Consider the following 22,499-nt stretch of genomic DNA (forward strand, 5'->3'; position numbering starts at 1 on the left):
GGCCACTGTCCCCTCTATGCCATTGAGGTATAGGAGTGTTTAGGGTCACTGGATCTGCATAGTCAATGATCCCAATGCCTGTTGCCCAGAGGCGGCTCTAGACATTTCGCTGCCCCAAGCACGGCGGCATGCCGCGGGGGCTGCTCTACCAGTCGCTGGTCCCGCGGCTCCAGTGCACCTCCCGCAGGCATGCCTGCAGAGGGTCCGCCGGTCCCGTAGCTCCACTGAAGCCCTGAAGGCTGTCTGCCTGCCGCCCTCCCAGCGACCGGCAGAGCGTTCTTTGTGGCATGCTGCCCCAAGCACGCATTTGGCGTGCTGGGGCCTGGAGCCGCCCCTGCTATTGCCATGATTGCATTTGAGCGCGCTGATTGTATTTGTGGTCTTGTATGGCCGCTCTGCCAGTACGGAGGGATAGCTCAGTGGTTTGAGCATTGGCCTGCTAAACCCAGGATTGTGAGCTCAGCCCTTGAGGGGGCCACTTGGGAATCTGGGGCAAAAATCTGTCTGGAGATTGGTCCTGCTTTGAGCAGGGGGTTGGACTAGATGACCTCCTGAGGTCCCTTCCAACTCTGATATTCAAACACATACATCACATGGCTTGAGTGGTACAGAGAGCCTTGCATAGTCATTTACATCCAGTAAACAAACCTCTCTCAACAGACATGGAACCAAATGGGTGAAATGTGGATTTTTAATTATTATTTTAAAAGGGTAGAATTTATGATTAGCATAAAAGGCAAGCATGACCGCCCTCATATGAAGCAGCCCCAGGTTGGTTATGTGATACGCAGTCTCTGTCCAGGGTTCCGTCAGAGCACCTTCATTATGACTGGCAGAACACCTGCTGATCTGCATTTCATCAGTGTTTGGCCCATCTTGAGCCCAGACATGGGCGAGATGGGGAACATACTCCTTAGGCCACGCAATGAGATAATCTCAATCTATGCAATTGTGAGAATTTGAACAAAAAGGGAACGGCTAGTGCCTTAAACCACAGCACTAATTCTGCATTAACCCTCTGGTGCCAATGCTTCCTCTGGGAAAGGAACATACACTGAAAAGCTGGGATTTATGCTCATGAAAAAGAAAAAATAGTTACACACCTTCTCGTAAAAATGGTTACTCACCTTCTCGTAACTGCTGTTCTTCGAGATGTGCTGCTTATTATCTATTCCAATTAGGTGTGCGTGCCATGTGCACAGTTGTCAGCAAGTTCTTCTCCTAGCAGCAGCCATCGGGTTGGCTGTGGACCCCCTGGAGTGGTGCCTTCATGGCAGTGAATATACGACCCTGCCGATCTGGCGCCTCCTCAGTTACTTCTTGCTGGCTATTCCAACAGAGGGGAGGCGGGGGGATAATGAGCAACACATCTCAACGAACAACAGTTACAAGAAGGTAAGTAACTGTTTTTTTCTTCTTTCAGTAGTTGCTCCTATCAATTCTAAATAGGTGACTCCTTACCTACACGGTGGGGTCGGAGTTATGGAATCGCTGACTGGAGCACCACTCTGCCGAACGCTGCAATTGTCTCTGGTGTGCTGGGCAATGGTGTAATGAGAGGTGAACATATGAACCAACAACAAAGTTGCCACTCTGCAGATTTTGTGAATTGGGACCTGGGCTAGGAACACCGCTGAGGAGGCCTGTGCCCTTGGGGAACGCATCACTAGTGCCTGTGTCAACCATGGGGTCCTCAGGCTCAACCACCTCCACCGCCTGCAACTCCATATTACAGGTGATCCTGTGTAGCCAGTCCTGATGAGCCCTGCTATCGATGGGGTGGGTGATCCAGAGGCAGAAGATCCTGTCACTGCTTCATCAAGTGACTAAGTCGACGAAGCCAGAGGCGGCACAGTGCCCTCCTGGCTTTCCTGCTGCCTGTTGTCGTCCCGATCAGCCCCTTGGCTCTTGGTGTCAACTGCAGTCTCAGTGCCGGGGCGCAGGTGCAAAAGCCGGATTCCGCAGAGTGCCATGAGCCGATGTGGTCTCGGAACCCCAAGGAGAAGGACGGTTCCTGGCTGGTGGGGACACGTGTCCCTCGGAGGACACCGACTGCAGGCCCCTGGAGAAAGAGCCCTGGGCCTGGGGGTAGGCCCACGAAGTCCAAAAGGGCCATTGTGCCAGCGGCTGCCACGGCACCATACTAGCGTACTGCCTGTGACTGCCTGTCCAAATGGTACCAGCTGCGTCTCAAATAGCAGGAGTCAGCCTCTGAGTCAGATGATCTGGACCTAGACGTCCACAGTGGTGCCAAGCGGTACTGCACCAGGGAGCAGTGCTGCTCATCTGGTGCCAGAGACCAGTGTCTTGATGCTTGTGAATGGTGCCGTGAGGTTGGTACCAGGGACCCTCACTCCAGATTGCTCATGCTCAGTGGTTGTATCTTTCGCTCTTAAAGAAGCCTATTATTGTTTTTCTAACTTGCCTCCAGAAGAACAAAGAGGGGAGAAAAAGTGGACAGAATAAATGAGAGCCAGTGTCCTGTTTTGGGCCAATCTATCCACTTAACATTAGCTTCTGCAGTAGGATCCATGTACTGCACAGAGTAATTATTTTCCGGGGATGATAAATTATAGGAAGTGCGTTTAACCATATAGCTATTGATGTACAACTGTAATTATTTCTCTGAATGAGGTCTTCAACTTTTTGTCAATAATCACAATCCAAAGACAGATGTAATGTGAATTAGCAATGACAGGCGAGATTTCCATAGACATTTTGGATCCAACACAAACATTTCACTTTCTTCCACCTGTCTCTCACAATGATATGATGTCATAATAATCTCTTATCCTTGGCATTTAAATTGCTTTGGAAAGAACTGCTTTCCATCAAATTTCTGCAGGAAATACAGTGGAGGCCTGAAGTTTGGTGTTTCATGCCTGACTTTCTGGGTTGTCAGCTGACTATCTCCAAAAGTAAAATTCTTAATAGCAGTTTGTGGACACACCTTGAAACCATAATAATATCCACTTTAAAAAAACTGGTAGATGTTCTAATGACCACAGGTTGAAAGACTGCTTTAGACGTGTATTTATTTGCTGACTTAGGGCCAGATAGTGCCTTGTGTGGCTTTAGTTCCAGTGGGAAATGTGCCTTCACAAGATATAGTCCTGCCTTTACGACGTGGGGCAACCCGCTTGCTGCACCATGCTTAGGAAGCAGCCATATGCCCTAATAGCTAGCACCCAGTTTCACACTAGGGAGCTGTCTTGAGCACTCAGACACCCAAATACCCAGTCTAAGGCCTCACCCCATGAAGTCTACTAAACTGGAACTCTACTAATGACTTCAGTGGGCTTTGAAACAGGCCCTTCGGCCCAGATCTTTAAAGGAATCTAGGCGTTTCGCCATTCAGTGTTGCAACACCCAACTGATTTAGAAGCCTACAGCCCACTGACTTTCAAGTTGCTTTTGGAAATAAGACTTAGGCTCCTGAATCAGCTGGATGTTGCAAGGCTGAGTGGATCAGCATCCACATACATTTAAAAATCTGGGCCTTAGTGTCTAGGTGCCAGTGTTTGCCCCTAACTGTAGAACCAGGCACCCAAGCAAAAGTGCTCAAGTCTGCTCAATAGCTCGGCATGTGAAGTTCTGCAATGGCTGAGTTGTGCTTTTTTGCCATCCCCTTGTCTTCAGTGGGACAGCAAAAGGAAGTCAGAGTGCAGTTAGCCCAATGTGTTTAACTTATAAGGAGATGCCATCAAGATCAGAACGGAAAAGGGCTTCACCAAAATCTGGGAATGCTAATTTTCTGATACATAACAATCAAAGCAAATGTTTCAGATCATCTATAATAATCTCCTTATCCTTCCCTCCTCTCCTCCCATTGTTCATTTAATACGGTTATACTCTTATCTTATCTATAACATCTGCTTCAATCTGTTTTGTATTACAGACTGGATCGGCATGCTTTGCTATGTACCGAATATGTTGCTGCTTCAGTCTGCATTAGGTAAAGGAAAATTCAATAAGAACATTAGACAGAGCTGTGTCTGATTAGCGCTGTACCATCCATTCAGAAGGGATTATGGCAGCACATGAACAGGATGGCGTAAAGAATTCTTGATGCTTTCCTCTTCCCTCCACATCTCTCTGTTCATTCCAGTTTCTAGACTTGCCTTGGGTTGCTGACTAGGATCAAATCAGAAACACCAGAGTAAAATTCCCAAGGACAAAATCATTCAGCTACTGGAACTCCAGAGAACCAGAAAATTCTGTTTGTGAAGAACAGGACATAGAAATAAATAAAACGGGATCTCCCTTAAAAGGAAAGGAAAACACTAGTAATTGATAACCACTGTGAAGTCTGCAGAGTAGAAGCGATTTTTGTTTTTACACAGTGAAATTATTCTACAGAGGAAACAGCCGTCACATCCTTTGTATCTTCAGTATGCCATTCCAGCCAAGAAGCCTTCCTAAGCACTAAGTTGTGGGACCGATACTCATGCTGGTGAGCATTTACTCAAGTGAGTAGCCCCACTGAAGTCAATGGGGTTACTCATGTGAGTTAGAGCTCATCAGTCAGAGCGATGGTTCCATAGCCTGGCCCTAAATGATGAAATACAAGGTTTGCTCCAGCAGCCAGTGAAAGATTAAATTGTTTTTTCTCTCATCAATGCATGGGGGACATAAACACCCATTACTGTAAGTGTTTTTCTGGTTCTAATTCATTTACAGCCTACTGCACCTCTATGGAGCACCACTCCTACCACCATTTTCAATTATCTATAGAACAGTTCAGATATAAAGCATGGAAACCTGTGAATTTCTACAATAAAAACTCTGAAGGTTTTCTTTCTGCCTTAAGCATTGGCCCATTTCCAGGGTTACGAGATACTCTCTGGGGCTCACTAGGGAGGAGAGAGAGATTATGGCCACCAGGGAGAAAGGATGATGAAGGGACAGGGGTTCTGGGGGGAGTCAATTTCAGATCATTCCTTTCAGCACCCTTCCTTTATACCTTACCCCATACTCTTGACATGGCCTCTGGCCAGGGAGCAGCAGGAATGAAATGGGGCAGAACCAAGCTATCCATCAGCTGGCAAAGGAGGGGTTTTTTAAAGGTAGCAATTTAAACTATTGTCCAGCCCTTTTACTGATTAAACCCTACAATAACTCATGACCTGGGAAGATGGTTGGCAGGATCTTAGTCTACTAGTAGAGCTGGGGAAATGATTTATACTGAATCATGTTTAGTGAATTTCAATTTTTTCTCTCTTTTTGTGTGTGTAGAAAACAGATATTTTAAATTTTTCCAAGTTCTTCATCAAAAATGCACATGAAAATTTTCAGCTTGCTAGTTGTTTTCCAAATTGTTTTCATTTCTTCCTTCCTTCCTTCCTTCCAAAACCCAGTGCTCTGACATTCACTATTTAAGGCACTATACAGTTCATAACTATTATTCACTCAGATCTACTTACAGAATAACTTCCCATACACGTATTCAAACTTGTATTTAACATACATTCGTGTTTGTTAAGTGAAAATAGTTGCCTATATCTAGCGCCAAGTTAACTTTTTGGGCCAAACCCTTGGCTAGGTTAAGTCAGCATAGCTCCAATTAAACCAATGGAGCTACATCTACTTACACCAGATAAAAATCTGACTACATACGAAAACCAAAAGGGATTAAAATTGTACTAAATTATGTTCACACTTTCCCTGTTTATGGCCCTGATCCTGCACTGCTTACCTTTAAGCACAAGTGTAGTCTCACTGGAGTCAATATACACTATCTTCTTGTACTCGGATCCTGCTCCCACCGAGGTATCAAAACTGGACTGTGCCCTAAATTTGGTTCAGATTTGGCTTAAGACAAACACAACTAGGTCTGCTTTAGATGAGACTCTGAGGCCGCCTATATATTGGTCAAGGAATGCCACTGACATAATTAATAGCAGGACATCAATGAAGTCTTTGATATAACTTCATAATTCATATTTCTGAAAATTTGCCTTATCATCAGCAGGAACCATACTTAAAGGGCCTCTTCAAAGAGAGAATGTTTAAGCACAGAATGACATTAAAATCTTATCAACTCACTTGAAATTAAGTCAATGAAAAATTAAAGCTAATTTCTAATAGGCTTATGTTACATTTATAGACTGAAGGGCACTTGTGGAAACCCAGAGAGTAACCACATACCTTTTCAGATGGAAATGATTTTTGTATTTGAAAGGCACAGACCAGAGGGGAGAGAGAATGAAATGACTCCTGAAACGTCTAGTTTTCCGATCTGTTTAAATCTAATATAAGGATACAGAATAATCACAAAAATAAATTATTAATTTAAAAATCTGGGATAAGACTGCCAAGAATGATAAAGTTTAAAATACAGCTTGTAAAATGGTATTAGACATCTAGAAATTGCATGTTTAATAGGAATTTGCTGTTGCTTCATTCTAATATTTTATGCTTAGTATCACAGACCAAGAAAGTGTGAAACAGTCTGATTAAAAGAAAAAGGCTTATTTGTGTCACAACATAATGCACTTTGAAGTGCTGTGTATCAACCTACTATTTATTTATTTGGCATATGCAATCTGGTCAAGCCAAGCCACAGCGTTCTTATCAACGATGGTCAAGGCACGAAGACTTCCATGAAGCGGAGTTAGTTTGCAGTCCTCCACAATATGTGCCATGGTTTGTGGCTCCCCACACCAAAATAGTAGCCTGTCTCAAACGCCACTGAAATTCAGCTGCAGCACAAATTCCATGTCCAGTATGAAACTGATTCAGGTGGATCCACTGCCTTTGTGATTAATCAAACCCGGGTTGATGTTGATTGGGGTCTGAGACAAGATAATTATTTGCCATTTTCTCTGCGGATCATGACGTTCGCCACACATTCTCTACCGTAAATCCCTCGCACGGTAAACTTATTCACAATGGGTATGCTGAGGGCAGATGACTATGTGGTAGAGTAAACAAGTTTTTAATTAATGGTCGATGTGGCATATCATGCAGTTTTGTCATCAGCTTTGCTATGCTCTCCTCTCTGCAAACACTGGGTGAAGCAATATTGCAGAGAACTAGTAACCATGGTAGAGGAGTAGCTTTAAGTGTGCCTGAAATAATACATATCAAAGTACTTAAAACCCTATTGTACTTACTGTAAAATGCACTACTTCTAGATTTTCTCCTGGTTTTAAATGCATAGGGCCAGAGTCTACCTTCAGTTATGCAAATGTAAACCTGGAGAATCTCCACTGATGACAATAGAATTATTCCAGCTTTACACCAGGGTAACTGAGGGAAAAATCTTACCCTGATATTATAAACCAAATATTGCAACAAATGGAGAAGTGTCATGTTAATATAAACATTCATTTTTATGGCATTTTATATTTTTTTAATGGAAAGTCTCTCTCTTTCCTCCTTCCCTGAAAAGTGTATCATCGTCTCACGAAGAGCCTAAATAGAGAGAAGTTAAAAATACCTCAGAGCTTACTGTCAAAGTGGACACTGTTTCTTTAAAATTCAAAAAGGCCTTCCCTGGAGTAAAAGGCTTATCAGTTTTACTGAATAAATGTGTCCACAGGAGAGAAGAAACATGTTTCTGTGTTTGAGTGACAATGCAGATGTCGCTTGCAGCCTGCAAATTCTCTCCAAGGCAAAGTCTCATGCCTCAGAGCTAATCTTATCTGTGACCAGCCTACATTTCCTGACCCCATTAACTCACGTATACAACCACATGAGGAAATCCCTACAATCTGAGACTACCACACCCACTGTACCATCTTTCTGGATGTAATAAGAGACAATTAGGCTTTACATGGCTAGCAATTTATGAAAACGATTGAGATTATGGATGACAGAAAATTCATATTGTGACTTTGTATTTGTTATGTCAGAGATGCAACTTAATCTTGTGAAACATGAACAAGCTGAACTATTTAAAAGCATCAGTGAAATAACGGGATACCTTTTTCTCAACAGCACAATCATTTCCCAAACTGCGTTTGCAGTTCTGATTAATAAAGAAAAACAATCATGGGACCGTGTATTAAAAAAACCTGCTGATTTTTCCCAGTGGAGTTTATAATTAGCCACACTGTTGAGTATTTTCCATTTTATGTTTACAGTACAACCCCATTTATTCTGCATGTTTTGGGGACACCGAAATCATTTGGATAATCAGAGGAGTTATGGCTAAACCAAACTATTCCCACTGGGAGAGTCTAAATATTATTGGTTTTTATAAAAATCAGAGATGGAAAATAAGACATAACCAGGATTCAGATTAGAGCATTTCAGATTCAAGGAATTCAGCTAAACAGAACTGTGCTGATCTTAACTTTAAAGGATCTGAAAATTTCCCACTATCTATACCTTCTTATTTAATCCCACTGCAATATCAAAAAGGATAGCAAAATCTACACCATCACAATTAACTTGAAGGGTTAGGCAGAACATTCAAAGTCAAAGCAGAGAGGAATTAGACACCTTGTGTGTGTCAGCACAGACTGATGGCTTTGTTTAACTGTGTGTGTGAATGTGGTGTGCAATTGTGAAAGGTACTACAATGCTGATCTTGGAGATGCAGCACAGCTCTGGCAGTGCACGGTTCCGCATACAGACCTGCCAATGTCCCTCTGTCCTGGCACGGAATGTTTTCCCATCCTGGGAGAAATTTTCAGGATTTGAAAATTTTTCCCATCCCGAATCACAATGAAAAGTTGAATCTCAGAAAATTTCGCAAACCTCACAAATATTTTCAGTTTGGGTCCATCAAAATGTTTTGATTTGATTTCAACCCTTGTTTTTCCCCATTAGTATAAATTTACTGATATTTCAAAAGGAAAAGTCATTTAAACTTAAAACCCCAAAACTTTCCAATTCAAAAAAATGCAATTTTTTCCAAAATTTTTTTGAGTCAAGAGATTTATCAAAACCAACCCAGTTTTGTGAACAGTTTCCGGTTAACAAAATCGGCACTCCTGTCCAGCTTTAGAGGAGCTACCTGCAGTGGTGAGAGCACAGAACCATGTCCATGATTAATTAATTCAGCCCTTGGTCTTTCTACTGAGACTACCAACTAAGTGGTCAATTAATGACAACTGGATGCTGGTATCTGCAACGAGGTCATTGTCCATGCAGAACTGAGCTGCAAACATGAAGCTCATTGGGCCAGATTGGGCTCATCTCCGGCATGAGGGAGAGGGTCGATGCAAGAAGCTTCCCTACTCTTGTGCCTCTGTGCAAGAGTCAGGCCCTACTGTAGTCCTTGAGCTTCTCTGTTTGCAAGGCCTATTCTTGGCTCACACCACTAGCCACAGCAAAGGAAGGGAGGGCCAAGCAGGCAGGGCTTGGAGAGGAGCTCCTGCAGCATCTCCCTTTTATAAGGGTGGCAAAGTAGCTGTACTTCCTGGGACCTGCAGCTGACATTATGCCTACTTCATGGACAATGTCTAACAAAGCTCACCCTGGGCTGGGCCACCAAGGCAAATGAGACCATTATTTCTAATTTCTGGTTACAAAACCCAAGAGTATCCTGGCCTGAACTTATGTCCAGAGCACAATGCCTGAGTGCCCCTGGCTTTCATCAGGTGATCTGGGACTCTTGATTCTCTTTGCTCTGTTTGCTTGCACACTGCTGCAAATCAGCAAATATTCCCACATGCACTTATTCCCTCCAGCGTTCACTATTTCACACTACAGTGTTTTCCATCTCACAAAAAGCGACAAGGAGTCCTGTGGCACCTTATAAACTAACAGATATACTGGGGCATAAGCTTTCATGAGTGAATGCTCTCTTTGTTGCTTTTTGCAGATCCAGACTAACACGGATACCCCTCTGATACTATCTCACAAGGAACTCAATGTGCATGATGTCCCAAATTAACCCACTATAATTAATATTAAAGCACTCCATGTTTGAGGGCTTTCATTTTAACCTGAATGTGGACAACTACCACGTTGGCAGGTCTAAGGCTGAAGCACACGGTTAGCTGGAAGTGCACTGTGAGGAAGAAAATACAAAGTGATGGGTGCTGAAATACATAGCTGATCTTAGAACAAGAGAGACCTTTGTGAATCTTTAAAAAGCTCTGAGATTGCTCACATCAGGCTCAGTCCTGCCGAGTGCTGAACCCTCTGGCTCTCCTGTCTAGCAATGAACTCAAGCATGTGCTTTACTTTAATTTCAACGAGACTGTTCAAGTGCTTAAAGTTAAGCAGGTGCTTAAATGCAGTGTTGACTCAGGGCCATGGGCACTCAATTCCCTGCAGGATTGAGACCTTATTTCTTAAAACATTTACTGCTTCCTCCATGTGGAACAAAATTCAGCAGCGTGTGCACATGTCTGAGATCTGATTCTGATCCAGGTTGAACACGTCTCACTTGGCTTCTGCCATCTGAGAGCCCTTTGCCAACTTTTCTTTTTCTTTTAATGACAGATGCCCTCCTTCCAAGAGATCTCCAAAGCTACTAGTAACATGATATTTATGTATATCAGGCCGATGTGTCCTTTTGGGGTTAATTTTCAGTAATAAAGACATGGAGAAATTGTCTCACCTCTCATCTGTTTACGTAGGTCCAAGATCTACCTTTGAACATGTAGACTCCCACTGACAATACTGGGGGACTCCCACTGACAATACTGTTCATCTCTCTGAAGGTGGGATCAGGGCCAGAGTGAGCACTTACAGCTTGTTGCTGACATGGTGAATTGCTTACTTATGCACGCAGCTGGTCTATGCAACTTTGTGATTGTATTGCGATACTTCTGACTCCCTCCACCCCACTGTCTGTTACAACCACTGATTGCATCTTGTCTTAATCTAGGCTGCACACTCTGCAGGATACAGACTGTCTCTTGCACCACATGGCCCTGAACAACTGAGTCTCAATAGGTGCCATCATAATACAACAGGGGGTTGGGGGACTACTACTAAGTAACCTTGTATACTCAGTCCTTATGAGGTTTCCCCCCCCATGAGTTTTCTTACCCAGACTTTTCAGTGTGTTCCTATCATCTTCTCTGTCTCTGAAGGTTTATATCAGTAACATCTTGAAAGCCTACTTTAGAGAACATGGGCTGTATCTTCCCCTTGATCTTTGCACAGAGCACTGGCACCAATGGGAGTCCCACGTGTAGCATGAACATACAGAATATGCTTTTTCAGATGAAGTTTTGTGGCCATTAGGATCAGAAAGTCACATGAATTCCTCTGCCTGCTGTGAGTGGGTAATAAAAATCTTCAGATGTTCCTGAACTTTCCTCATCTTTTACAGGCCATGTCTAATTAGCAGCAAACTCGGAAAGCACAAATTTTATCCTGAATTATTTATCCCATCGTGTTTGTAAGGCACACATCACAGAGTAGTTCACAATAACTTCAGACCATAAGATTAATCTTCTCTGACGACACACTCACCAATGTGAATATATAATTATCTAACTGACGAGTCTCTGAAATGACATACTTTCGAACACAAATGAGTCAAATTTATCCTTTTATTCGGTGTGAAGCCAAATGGAAAAACATTGAAAGCAGAATTGACAAAATAGATGTTGGTTTTGTCTATCAGCATTTTTTACGTACCCATCACTTTACCATCTAGATGTCAATTTCAACTGGGGCTGAAATTCTAACCTAATATTTTTTTCCCTAATTGGAACGTGATCCTGAAGTTACTGAAGTCAATGGCGTTCAATGCCTGGAGAATCTGCAGGGTGCAGTTAGCCCTTAGCAGGTAACAAGAGTGTACATTATCCAGTAGTGAAAGAAAAAAGCAAGGGGGGTAGTGCAGAGATTATCCTTACTTTTAGCAAGAGTGGCTTGCGCCTGCATGTGTGGTACATTTGAAAATGTGCCTGTGTTTGTGAGAAGGAGGGTAGAACGTTTATTAGAAATTTTCCGTTTGGCTATATCGCCTGAGGTACAGAATAGCAGTTGAGGACAGGAAACACTTTTTTGTGTAACGCTACATGCAAAAAGGCGTTCAAAGAAAATATCCTAGAACATGGTAAACTCTCCTCCTTCCTACCTCCAAAATTATACCCAATTCTGGGATTAACTGTATTTTCATAAGATCATTCCATCTCTTTTGGAATGGTGGCCAAAAAACCTGTCGAAGGGGTACCCTCTAATTCAGGGGGTGGCCAACCTGAGCCCAAGAAAGAGCCAGAATTTACCAATGTATATTGCCAAAGAGCCGCAGTAATATGTCAGCAGCCCCCACATCAGCTCTCCCACCCCGCTCCCAGTGCCTCCTGCCCACCGGCAGCCTTGCCGATCAGTGCCTCCCCTTCCCTCCCCGTACCTCCTGATCAGCTGATTTGTGGTGTGCAGGAGGCTCTGTGGAGGGAGAGGGAGGAATGAGGGAATGGCAGGCTCAGGGGAGGAGGCGCGAAGGAGCAGAGCGGGGCTGGGCCTGTGGCAGAGCCACGGATTGAGCAGTGAGCACCCCCTGGCCCATTGGAAAATTGGCGCCTGTAGCTCCAGCCCCGGAGTTGGTGCCTACACAGGGCCATTAACTTCTGATGAGCCACATGTGGCTCCGCAGCCACAGGTTGGCCAGCCCTGCTCTAATTACTCATTGAAAAGTCAGCAATAACACATGATCAGCCTGATGTATGGATGTACTGATGGCAGAGAGGCACAAGGAAAGCTGAATGCTTCTACGCCACTGAGACTTAGGTATAGTGAGCAAGGAATGCATACCTCAGGGTGTGTTAGTGACCTTATAAAATGGATCTTCTTGGTGAAGTCCAGTTTTAAAGTATACGTGTCCAGTATGCTGTTTAAAAAGCAGCCCAGTTTTTAAACAGTGCGCTGCACTTTTTATAATTAAGTAAGATTGTAAAAATAAGTTGTTTTCAAATTTTAAACACTTCACATGGCTTTGTCTGCTTTTCTCCCTAGGAACCTGAGCTGCTGTGCTGAGGAGTCCACTCAGCAGGAGGGAGGCAGTGGCTTATGTCATTAATTAGGACCTGGGTTGCAGGACCCTGAATGTGCTGGCTGCTTTTAGCTCATACCAGCCAGTGCTGCTTCTGCTCCAAATCTTACATTTCTTAGGAAAGCAGATGAGTTCCCCAAGCAAGCTACCGTTAATGCAACTGCATTGTTAATGCATCTCCATTGCTACTGCCACCCTTGGGAAGCTGGGATAATGATGTGACTTTGCATTCAAAGCCACGAAGATAAACTTTCATTTTTTAATAGTAAGTCTCATAGGTTTTCCAGCTGCTGCTGCCCTGCTTCGAACAGAGCAGAGGCTTGACTTTGTATAAGCTGTGATTTATTTTCATTGCTGTCCTCTTAGAATCACATCAATATTAAAGGACCCAAGATCAGCAATGGCCACAGAGACTTTTTAGCACTAGAATCTCAGTTTGATTCAAATAGCTTTTTGGGATCTCCAAGGCTGGCCAGAACTCTCTGAAATCTTATGGAAAGCCTCTCTCTGCTCCTTCTATGCAATCAGGAGAATGGATTGCAGAGCCAGCATCAACTTGCTCCCCAAACCTACTGTTCTTGGCAACGTGGTTAATGGGTAAAGTATAAACACAGAAGAGACAGCTCGCGGCCATATGATTCCCATAAGAGCTAGCTGCCACAGGAGAAGCAACAAGTGTAATGCATTTCTGGTTCCCTGCGTTGCTAGCTGCTTTCCCTGATATAAAGGTCTCAGGCTCCACAAGGCCACAAATGTCTCCCTATGGAGAGGACAACAGAAGAGAAAACTGCATGAGAAAAACTTTGCAGGTTTCCAAAACAGCTTCCTCGTGACTAAGAATTCTTTTTACAGAAGGGTAATATCTGGCTCAAGGATTTGAAGCCTTCTTCAATGAATATGAATACAGATTTAATCAAAGCCATTTATCCTGTCCCATCATCATAAGCATTTCTAATCGGCATAAATTCTTATAATCTCTCTCCTGTATATTTTGTTTAAAATTATACAGCCAATTGAGCTAACGAGGTGATATAAGAATCAGAACTGTGCATATTACACAGAATAGCTTGGTAATTTTACCTGTCCACCCGGCAAGACAGCAGCAATAACCAGTGACAGCATCGCACCCGTCTGCATGGCTACAGTCACAGCGTTCACTGCAATTAAGACCATATGTTCCATCCTTCCAAAAACAAATTTAAAAGCGTCTTAGTAATCAGATTTTGGTCCTCAAATGTGCACAATCATCTACCACACCCATTTTAACGCTAAGTCGTATTTTTTTAAATTAACATGCAACAGTCCAGGCGAAAAAGCGTGATGATTACCACTTCTAAAAAGAACCAAACTCAGAACGCGTACTACATGGCAATAGCTCTGACAGCATGTAGTGCAAAATGTAACTAGTTTACTTGACTACTTAGAACTTTGATCTGTTATTTACAGATTACTTTCTTCATTCCTCCATTACAGCCCATGACAAAAACGTTCTATCGATCTATCGTATATTCTAGGAGTGCCATACACATCATCTGGGAATATTATTGAAAACAGATGCAGGTGTAGTCTACTAATACTTACAGGGCATGCCTGATCACAGTACTCTCCTTGCCACCCAGGCGAACAAAGACAAAACCCATCCACTGGATTGCAGGCTGCTCCATTGGCACAGTAACATGTTTGGTTACAGTTAAGACCCCAAGTTCCACTTGGACATGGAATGGAGCAGTCAACCCCCTGCCATCCTAAAGAGACGTGGAACAGAAACAACGGTCAGTGATGTTTCCTCAACAGTCATTGTTAGAAAAAAGAAAAATGAATGCAGAGCTACAAGTGTCCATTTGCAGTATTGCACTGTTCTCTACAGCCAGCAAGTTAACAGACACATCTTGCATCATGTGCACTTTCCACACAGATCGAATGGCCAAGATTCTCTGTTGCACCTAGGATCTGTAAGGTCCAATAGGGTGGAGGTGGCAGGGAGGAAGAGCACAAAAATTGCAGCTTTCTGATTCTGGCTGTCCCTGGCAGATGTTAGAGCAGCCTCGAGCTAAGGTGTGCCTGCTGGTTCTGACTCCTAAGGGCCAGGAGTGGGTGGGGAAGATACAGGAGACAGCTATGCTGGTTGCACCAGCTGGGGAGATCTGGTGGCTCTCTGGCCCCAGCACTGTTAAGGGTCAGAGGCAGGGAGAAAATCTGGAACAACCAAGACCTTTTGCACACTTAAGAGCTGGTATACCACATAAGCGGAAGAACTGTTACATGTCACTGCTGGTTCTTTACATTATATTAAAGAGCATTCCCACAAAAATAGAAAGAAGCTAACGCGCACACACACACACACACACACCACCTAGCCATTGAGGCTCAGCTCTTAACTGCTAGACACCGAGCAGCATTCAATACGCTACCACTACATGTAATGGAGTTTAGCAGAAATACATGGTTTATGCACTGCAGTGAAATGGAGTTATACAGTGATTGATTAATTCCTGCTTGAAATGCCAGCTTTTATTATTGTGTGCAGCTTTGTTCTAGCTGTGTTGGTCCCTGGATATGAGACAAGGTGGCTGAGGTAATATCTTTTACTGGATCAACCTCTGTTGGTGAGAGAGACAAGCTTTCAAGCTTACATAGAACTCTTCTTCGAGTCTTTATTATTCTTTGCTTCAGTGCTGGTTTAGGGCTCAAGCCCGCCATATGAGGTCATACAGACACAGCTGCCTGTCAGGGGTGAGAAGATGCACAGTCCAAAGAGGCCTTGGAGAAGGCACTGTGGGTCAGGAAGGCAGAAAGCCCCAGAGCTCCCCTGAGCACAGGCAGTGCATGCTCACTGCTATCCAGGATGACCAGACAGTAAATGTGAAAAATCGGGATTGGGGGGAGGAGGGTAATAGGAGCCTATATAAGAAAAAGACCCAAAAATCGGGACTGTCCCTATAAAATCAGGCCATCAGGTCACCCTACTGCTATCCCCATGAAGGAAGTGCCACAGTTTGCAGACAGGTGTTTGTATCTGAAGGGTGGCGCTGTGGGAATGCTAGCCACACCAGGGCCTGTATTTGGGGAAGCACTAGGACTGGAGTTGTGGAGGTCTCTGGATGGAGGGAGATCCCAGTTACCCAGATGGGAGCCAGGCTCACTGTGAATCAATATTTGCAGTAAGTTAACTAGGTAACAGCACAGGGCTAGACTGGCACAGCCCTTGCTTGGCCACTCAGTGGAAGAAGAGGAGGGAGGAAGGCCTCAGACTGTGGGAGAGCACGAGCTACTCACCCTGAGAGAAAGGGGCAGAGAGTGTGAGGGGCCCTAGCTCTGCTCCTTCCCATTTGCCAGCCAGAGAGGCAGTCCAGGTGCATGCCAGGGAGTAAACTGCTACACAAGACATGGAGCGGTAACTAATTGTCCCTATAGCAATGGGCAGTGGGGGACGAGTTGTGACTCTGAATCACAATTTGTTCGCTAGTCTGCTAGAGAGAGGCAGTGCAGCTCCATACTGCGCCTTCATCTGGGCAGATTGTCAAATGCAATCTAGCCCACAGTGAACTCTGCCATTTCAGACTCTTTCTGAAACACATGGAGACAGTTAATTTACAAATGGAACACACTGGAGCTGCTGACTGTGCAGTTCTGCTTAGTTGCAAATCAATTACAATTTACATACAGTTGCATTGTTTTAACTTAAAAGGGACAGTGACATTCACGGCATTCAATGCAACCAGTAGCCAATTCTTCCATCTGAATTACGTTTACCTTCTTTGCAAAGACACAAGCCATCCACAGGGGAACATGCGCCATCATTTTTGCAGTTACACACTGACGAGCAGTTGGCTCCGTAGGTTCCGGCCCCGCAAGCAGTGGAGCAATCATCTCCCTGCAAACCAAAATAAAACCAGCGTCAGGCAGAAAAATATGGATTTCAGGAAATTCTCATCTGCACATAAAGGAGGCTTTCACTTTCAGCAAGGTACACAGCACACTGAGACGTGATAGCTTAGTCTTCAGTGCTTGAACAGTCACCTCTGAGTCCTATGATTATGATGCAATTAGTGGTTTGATTGACTTGGAGGAAAGGAACAAGTTTCTGGCAGCCATTCAACAGGAGGTATGAAAGTTCCAAAAACAAACCACCTAGAACAGATGTTTGAGTATTAACCAAAACATTGCTTACAAAACACTAATCACAAAACACACAGAGTCTGCAGCTCTGCAGAGCTCGGTCGCATCTGAGCCTACACAAATGCTCCAAAGAGGATTTTTCAGTAACCAAAGCCTAACAGAGCTCATGTGTATGCATCGACCACCGATCATGGGCATGAAAAATTAAGTAGTGAAGTGCATTAGACCTTCATATTGATACACTAACCTAGCTGGCGTATGCATTTGTTTAGGGCTGGACTGTGACTTTCGACAGAGCCTTCAACAAGGAGTGATGTGTAACCTGAATTGCCGGAGAAGCAGCTATGGATGCATTGTGACTCAGACACCTCTCTGGGTTACAGCCCGGCCCCTGTTTCTGCCTAGCTCTGGGGAGTGGGTAACAACATGATTAGAAGCAAAGATACGCATCCGAAAGAGGGGTGGTGTTGGACATTTAGGAGTAGGAAGGCATCGCCCATCAACTTTGTACTCCCTCGGGGTTTGCATCAGCAGCAAATTACAGTGTTCCCTGAGCTGTCTCAGTTGTACTGGTCACCAAGTATGCCCAGACCCAAGACCTGAGGAGCCCGCAGAAGTGTACAGGGAAAGCATACCCCCTCTTCTACTCCCTTGTGCAGCAGTGTTGTGTAAGTCACAATGAGCTCTTAGACTGAAGCTCTTCGTCAGTGAATTCAATTAGAATATGCCGTTCTATGTCACAGAAAGCCACCACGCACTGCTCTGACACCCACATCTTAGCTGAAGATTAAAGGTGCAGATATCATGAGTATATGCCCAGGAGAAGAACCATCACTCTTTTGATGTGACTATGCATTTATCAGCAGATACAAATGTACACAATGTCAATTTGCTTAGGCTCTAAAAAAGTACCACCTAGCTGGGGGAAACTACGTATTACAGCACTAAGCAGCAAACAAGACGTCAAAAGGAAATAAGGTCAGATTTTATAGTACTACAAATCCACAGACGGTTAAGAGAATTTCCAGCTTTCTATTGTACGGTAAGAGACTGTAAGTAAAAGACTTTCAGCCTTTTTGCTGTACAGCAAACCTTTGTTTTAGGGGGATGGTAGCTAGACCATACAAATATGCTCTGTCCAGAGGCAAATCCTCTAGTCTAATTTTATAGCGAATGCAGTGTTTGTAAAAGGTGATGGCTTTAGTGGAGATCTTAGTGGAAAGAAAGAGAGACAAGCCCCCTAAAAATGTTTGGCTGCACAAAGGAGTTGGTTTGACAGCCAGGGTGTCTGAAGTGCACTCTTCACCCACACTGTCATGTGTGCCTCCAGACTGATGCAGGGGAACCAGGAGTTGATCTGGATGTTAGAGAGGCATTCAGTCTCTATGCCCGGTCAGTCCCTCGCCCTTCTGCTGAGAGCGACAACAAGGTGGCCAATTAGTGCCACTTATAGATCCGTTTGTTGTGATGTGGAAACCTGAATGAGATTTCCAACTTATTTCACACAGGACATGGAACAGCCAGTGGTCACTACTAATTTCTGATGACTACAACCTGTGCTGGATTAGAACCGGTGATCTAGAAGTAAAAGCGATTTTCTTGTAAAAGGAAAGAAAAGCAGAGCTATTTGTAAAGTCTAGTGTTCAGTAACTCCACTGTGGCAATATAGGGCATGGATCTAAAATGCACGAGTAAGTAAGACGAAGGTGTGGCCTAGAGATGGAGTGTCTGGACTTCTGGGTCTGTGGCTAACTTGGTGACTATGGGTATGGAGATGCAACATCCCCACTCTGCCAGCTGTACTATGGATACCAAGGGGCAGATCCTCCGGTGGTGCAAATTCTCTGCAGAGTTATCACTATCTGCACCAGCGGTAGGTCGGGCTCCAATAATATTCCCCACTTTAGTCACAGGGATGAGCGGCATCAATGTTTATACAGCACTTTGCCCTCCTCAGAAGAAAGGTGTTATACAAATGCCCAGTACCATCATGACAATTCAGCCTTTACTCTCAATGTCTTTGGGTTTTGGGGAGCACATTTTAAGAATACTGTACTTTGTGGCTTAACCGCAATTAGCCACTTTGTCCCTTCGCAGTTATATTAATTGTGTGAACAACCTTGAATTTAAAAAGCAAAACAGACCACTTTGTCTCCCCTACCTAGCTGGTTTAATGAGATCTCTCTCCCTGGTTACAACTAGCCAGATCTCCAGAACACCCTTTGAGTGACAACTGCCACATACACTTAACTTCTTAATTATATAATAGGAAAATGCACTTGAACTGTAGCACTGGCACTAAGATATTATTAATTATAAATGCAGAACCAGTTATTAACATTTTGAACTTGATTTGGGAGAATGACCTGTGAATGAAATACATTAAGGTACTGTTAAAAGATATGTAAATTCCATGCACCTCTTGCCATTTGCCTCACTGAATAATATTGCAGTACATTTCTATCCAGTTGTTAATGAGTTATATGTTCTATTAAACTGGTATCAAATGTTGTTTACTGGATTTTCCCTCTTGCAATATGGCACTTTATATTTCTATCCTATTTAGTAAAATTAATCAACAGCTGTGCACCTTATGTTGATTATTCTTTTTTTCTGTGAAGTTCAGAAGGTTAACGAGAGTAGTGAAAAGCCTGAATCTGGAATGTGAGATGGGAAGGAAAAGCTAATTCAATCAAATGTATACCCCTGAAAACATTACAGCTCTATTAAAAAAATCTAGCTATAAATAACCTGATATTTAACTTCTCTCTTCTATACCAGAGTGATCCATATGGACACAAATGTTCAGAAGTGCTTAATTTTGTTGCTCCAGTATTTCAAGTTGAAGGCTCAATTCATCAAAATGTATGTCCTGTACCCATCTGAATGAAACTTTATGGCTTTAAGGGTCAAATCCGACTCTCACTTACGTCAATGGAAAGACTTTGACTGGCTTTAACGGGAATTGGATCAGCCCTAATTCAGGAAACTGTGGCACTCAACTCCATCTCCCCTTGTAAAGCAGTGTCTGCCTGATTCATGTCCTCTCACTTCCCACAACATCTTCTTCAGGCCCAATCCTGTGAGATACTGAGTACCTCAATTCAACAGGAGCTGAGGCTACTCAGCACTTCTCAGCATGCTCAGCAACTAAAAAGAGCAGGCCCTTTATCTGCTCTAATTCTGAACATGATGGGAACATTACAGTACACCAAGCATACACACATGGGATGTCTGGCACCGGTGACGCCAAAGCGTTGACTTGTAATCAGAATGAATAGTTGATTAATAGTAACAATAATACTGTAAATATTAGCCAATTGTTGCTAAAACTAAATGAGAGGCTTTTACATTCCTTGGCAGAGATTTGGGCATGCAATGCTCATTATTGTTAATTCGCCCCTAAGTACTGATAGGCTAGGTCCAAGGAACCAAATCCCAACAATAATGCAAGCTGCCAGTTCCCATCCATCAGCATCAAATATTAATAGACTCATGAGAGTCAGAGCATCCATCTTCCCAGATGGCAGTCGATAACATGTCTTGTTTCTGTTCACAAGTAAGGTGGAGATTTCCTTTCCCCAAAACAGTTATTGTAAAATGGGAAGCAGAGCTTATAAACACACTAAGGCTTTAAGGGCTATTGTGTGAACAAATTGTGGTTCCTTAAAGAAATAAGCACTTTTCCTATTCATGATTGCCTTAACAGCATGGGTAAACTTATTTGTTTCTGTTAAAGGCATGCTCTTGCTATACTTTAAACAATGTCTCTCACATTTTAAGGGCCTGTTACAAAGCTCATCGAAGTCCACAGAAAGACTCTCACTAACTTTAATGCCCGTAAATGCCTAAAAAGCAGCCTTCCGGGGGAAAAAATATTGGAAATTGGTATCCAGTACTCTGATGCCAGCTGTGATTCTAAAAATGAGCAACTGTGCCAAGCACAAAGTCGTGGCCATAATTGGTGGCTTTTGTATTTTGAACATTTAAGAGATGAGAAATTAAAACTTTGAAAAGTGGATAAAATCCAGCGGAAAAGTTTACACCATGGGACCAAATCTAGATCCACTGAAGTCAATGGAAAAACAGAAAATCAATTTTCCACGGCTTCTGCAATGCAGAAGGCTAACAGAGTGGTTATTGAACACGGCCTTAAGTTCACATTTTAAAAACCTAGGCGACAGTTTTGTGTAAGTGTTGTTAAGGGCCATGCAGCACCCTTACCTCCTAGCAGAATCAATAGGAATTGAGGAGATTTACTGGGCCAATAATAAACTGTACTCACTATATGGCTAACTTGATATTCTGAAAACGGAAAGATTTGCAGAATATTTTTTTGCACCATAGGAGTTATATATGCAACTCCTATCAACCACTACAGGGGATGTCCATGCACAGGCCTCAGAGTTTACAATGCATGCACAAAATAGATGGCATGGATGCAGAAGGGCATGTACAGTGCATTAGGTATGTAGAGATAAACAGATCAGGAAGACAAAATATGGATGCTGTTTGTGGCTGGTATCTGTGTGTCCAGATAAGCTGATTGCTATGGATTTACTCTATCAAAGTACATATTTATATGTGCACATATACATAATAGGGCACACCAACATGCTGATATACAGGATCTGTGCACTGGTGCAGATCACAGAAACAGCTCTGTAATATTTACTTATTTAATTGTGACATTTACAATCAACCCAAAGTGGTTCTCTCCAAACATTCCCCCAAGGTAAACATATGGTATCCAGCAAAGTGAACTGGCAGAACTGACTAATTTCCCTAATGATATTCCAATGGAAATTTTAATGTGCTCTTCTTAGGTACATTGACAGAAATATGAAACTTTGAACTTTTTATCTGTTTCCTCCTCCACCTCAGACTCCAGCAATTTATTCATGACCTTACAATACAACATCTTAAGTTTTCCAGACATAATGATGTCCTCCGGCAGAATTCCTTTCCCCTCTGGGCGATACTAATTACTCCCTGCAGATGTTGTTATTAGTACTAACGATAAAATGCAGAAAAAAGCTTAGTGCAACAGCCATAAGGTTCTTGTTACTAGTATAATCCAGGGTTTAAATGTGCAGATAATCACTGTTCCTGAGAAAGGACACATTTTCCTTTACTCAGTTTGTTATGTCATTTGATGTAGCTGTGCCAGATATTAAAATACACATACATATTGCAGTAGCCACTGGAAAACCTATTCCAGTGACAGTTTCACTTCATTATTTCACTCTTTGGTTTTCTGAGATGGAGAGGGGATGGGAGAGGGAGGGTGATGCTTGTTTGAAGAGGGAATTTAGTGCTCCTGAAAGTTACAGGGCTTGATGGTCCTGGAGACCGAAGTCCTCTATTTAGTCATAAAGCAGTTTCAATACGGCATCAGTGAAGGCTTCCCCATTCTATTCCTCTGAGGGCATCATCTCTCTTCTGGAAACATCAATTCTAGAAGTGAGGG

General features: G+C 43.3%; 1 protein-coding gene across 4 annotated transcripts in view; it reads right to left on the reverse strand.

Moving 5' to 3' along the window:
* MEGF11 (multiple EGF like domains 11) overlaps window positions 1–22,499 on the reverse strand; it is a 394,137-nt gene that overhangs the window by 62,374 nt on the left and 309,264 nt on the right. For all 4 annotated transcript variants that reach the window (XM_032766029.2, XM_032766028.2, XM_032766027.2 and 1 more), the window contains exons 12-14: window positions 16,664–16,784; window positions 14,492–14,655; window positions 13,991–14,093 (exon numbers count right to left, since the gene is read on the reverse strand). In XM_032766029.2, the coding sequence (XP_032621920.1) occupies window positions 13,991–14,093; window positions 14,492–14,655; window positions 16,664–16,784 (388 nt within the window). The remainder of the gene's footprint in view (window positions 1–13,990; window positions 14,094–14,491; window positions 14,656–16,663; window positions 16,785–22,499) is intronic.

The sequence above is a fragment of the Chelonoidis abingdonii genome, chromosome 9 (assembly GCF_003597395.2).
Source record: "Chelonoidis abingdonii isolate Lonesome George chromosome 9, CheloAbing_2.0, whole genome shotgun sequence".
NCBI lineage: Eukaryota > Metazoa > Chordata > Testudines > Testudinidae > Chelonoidis > Chelonoidis abingdonii.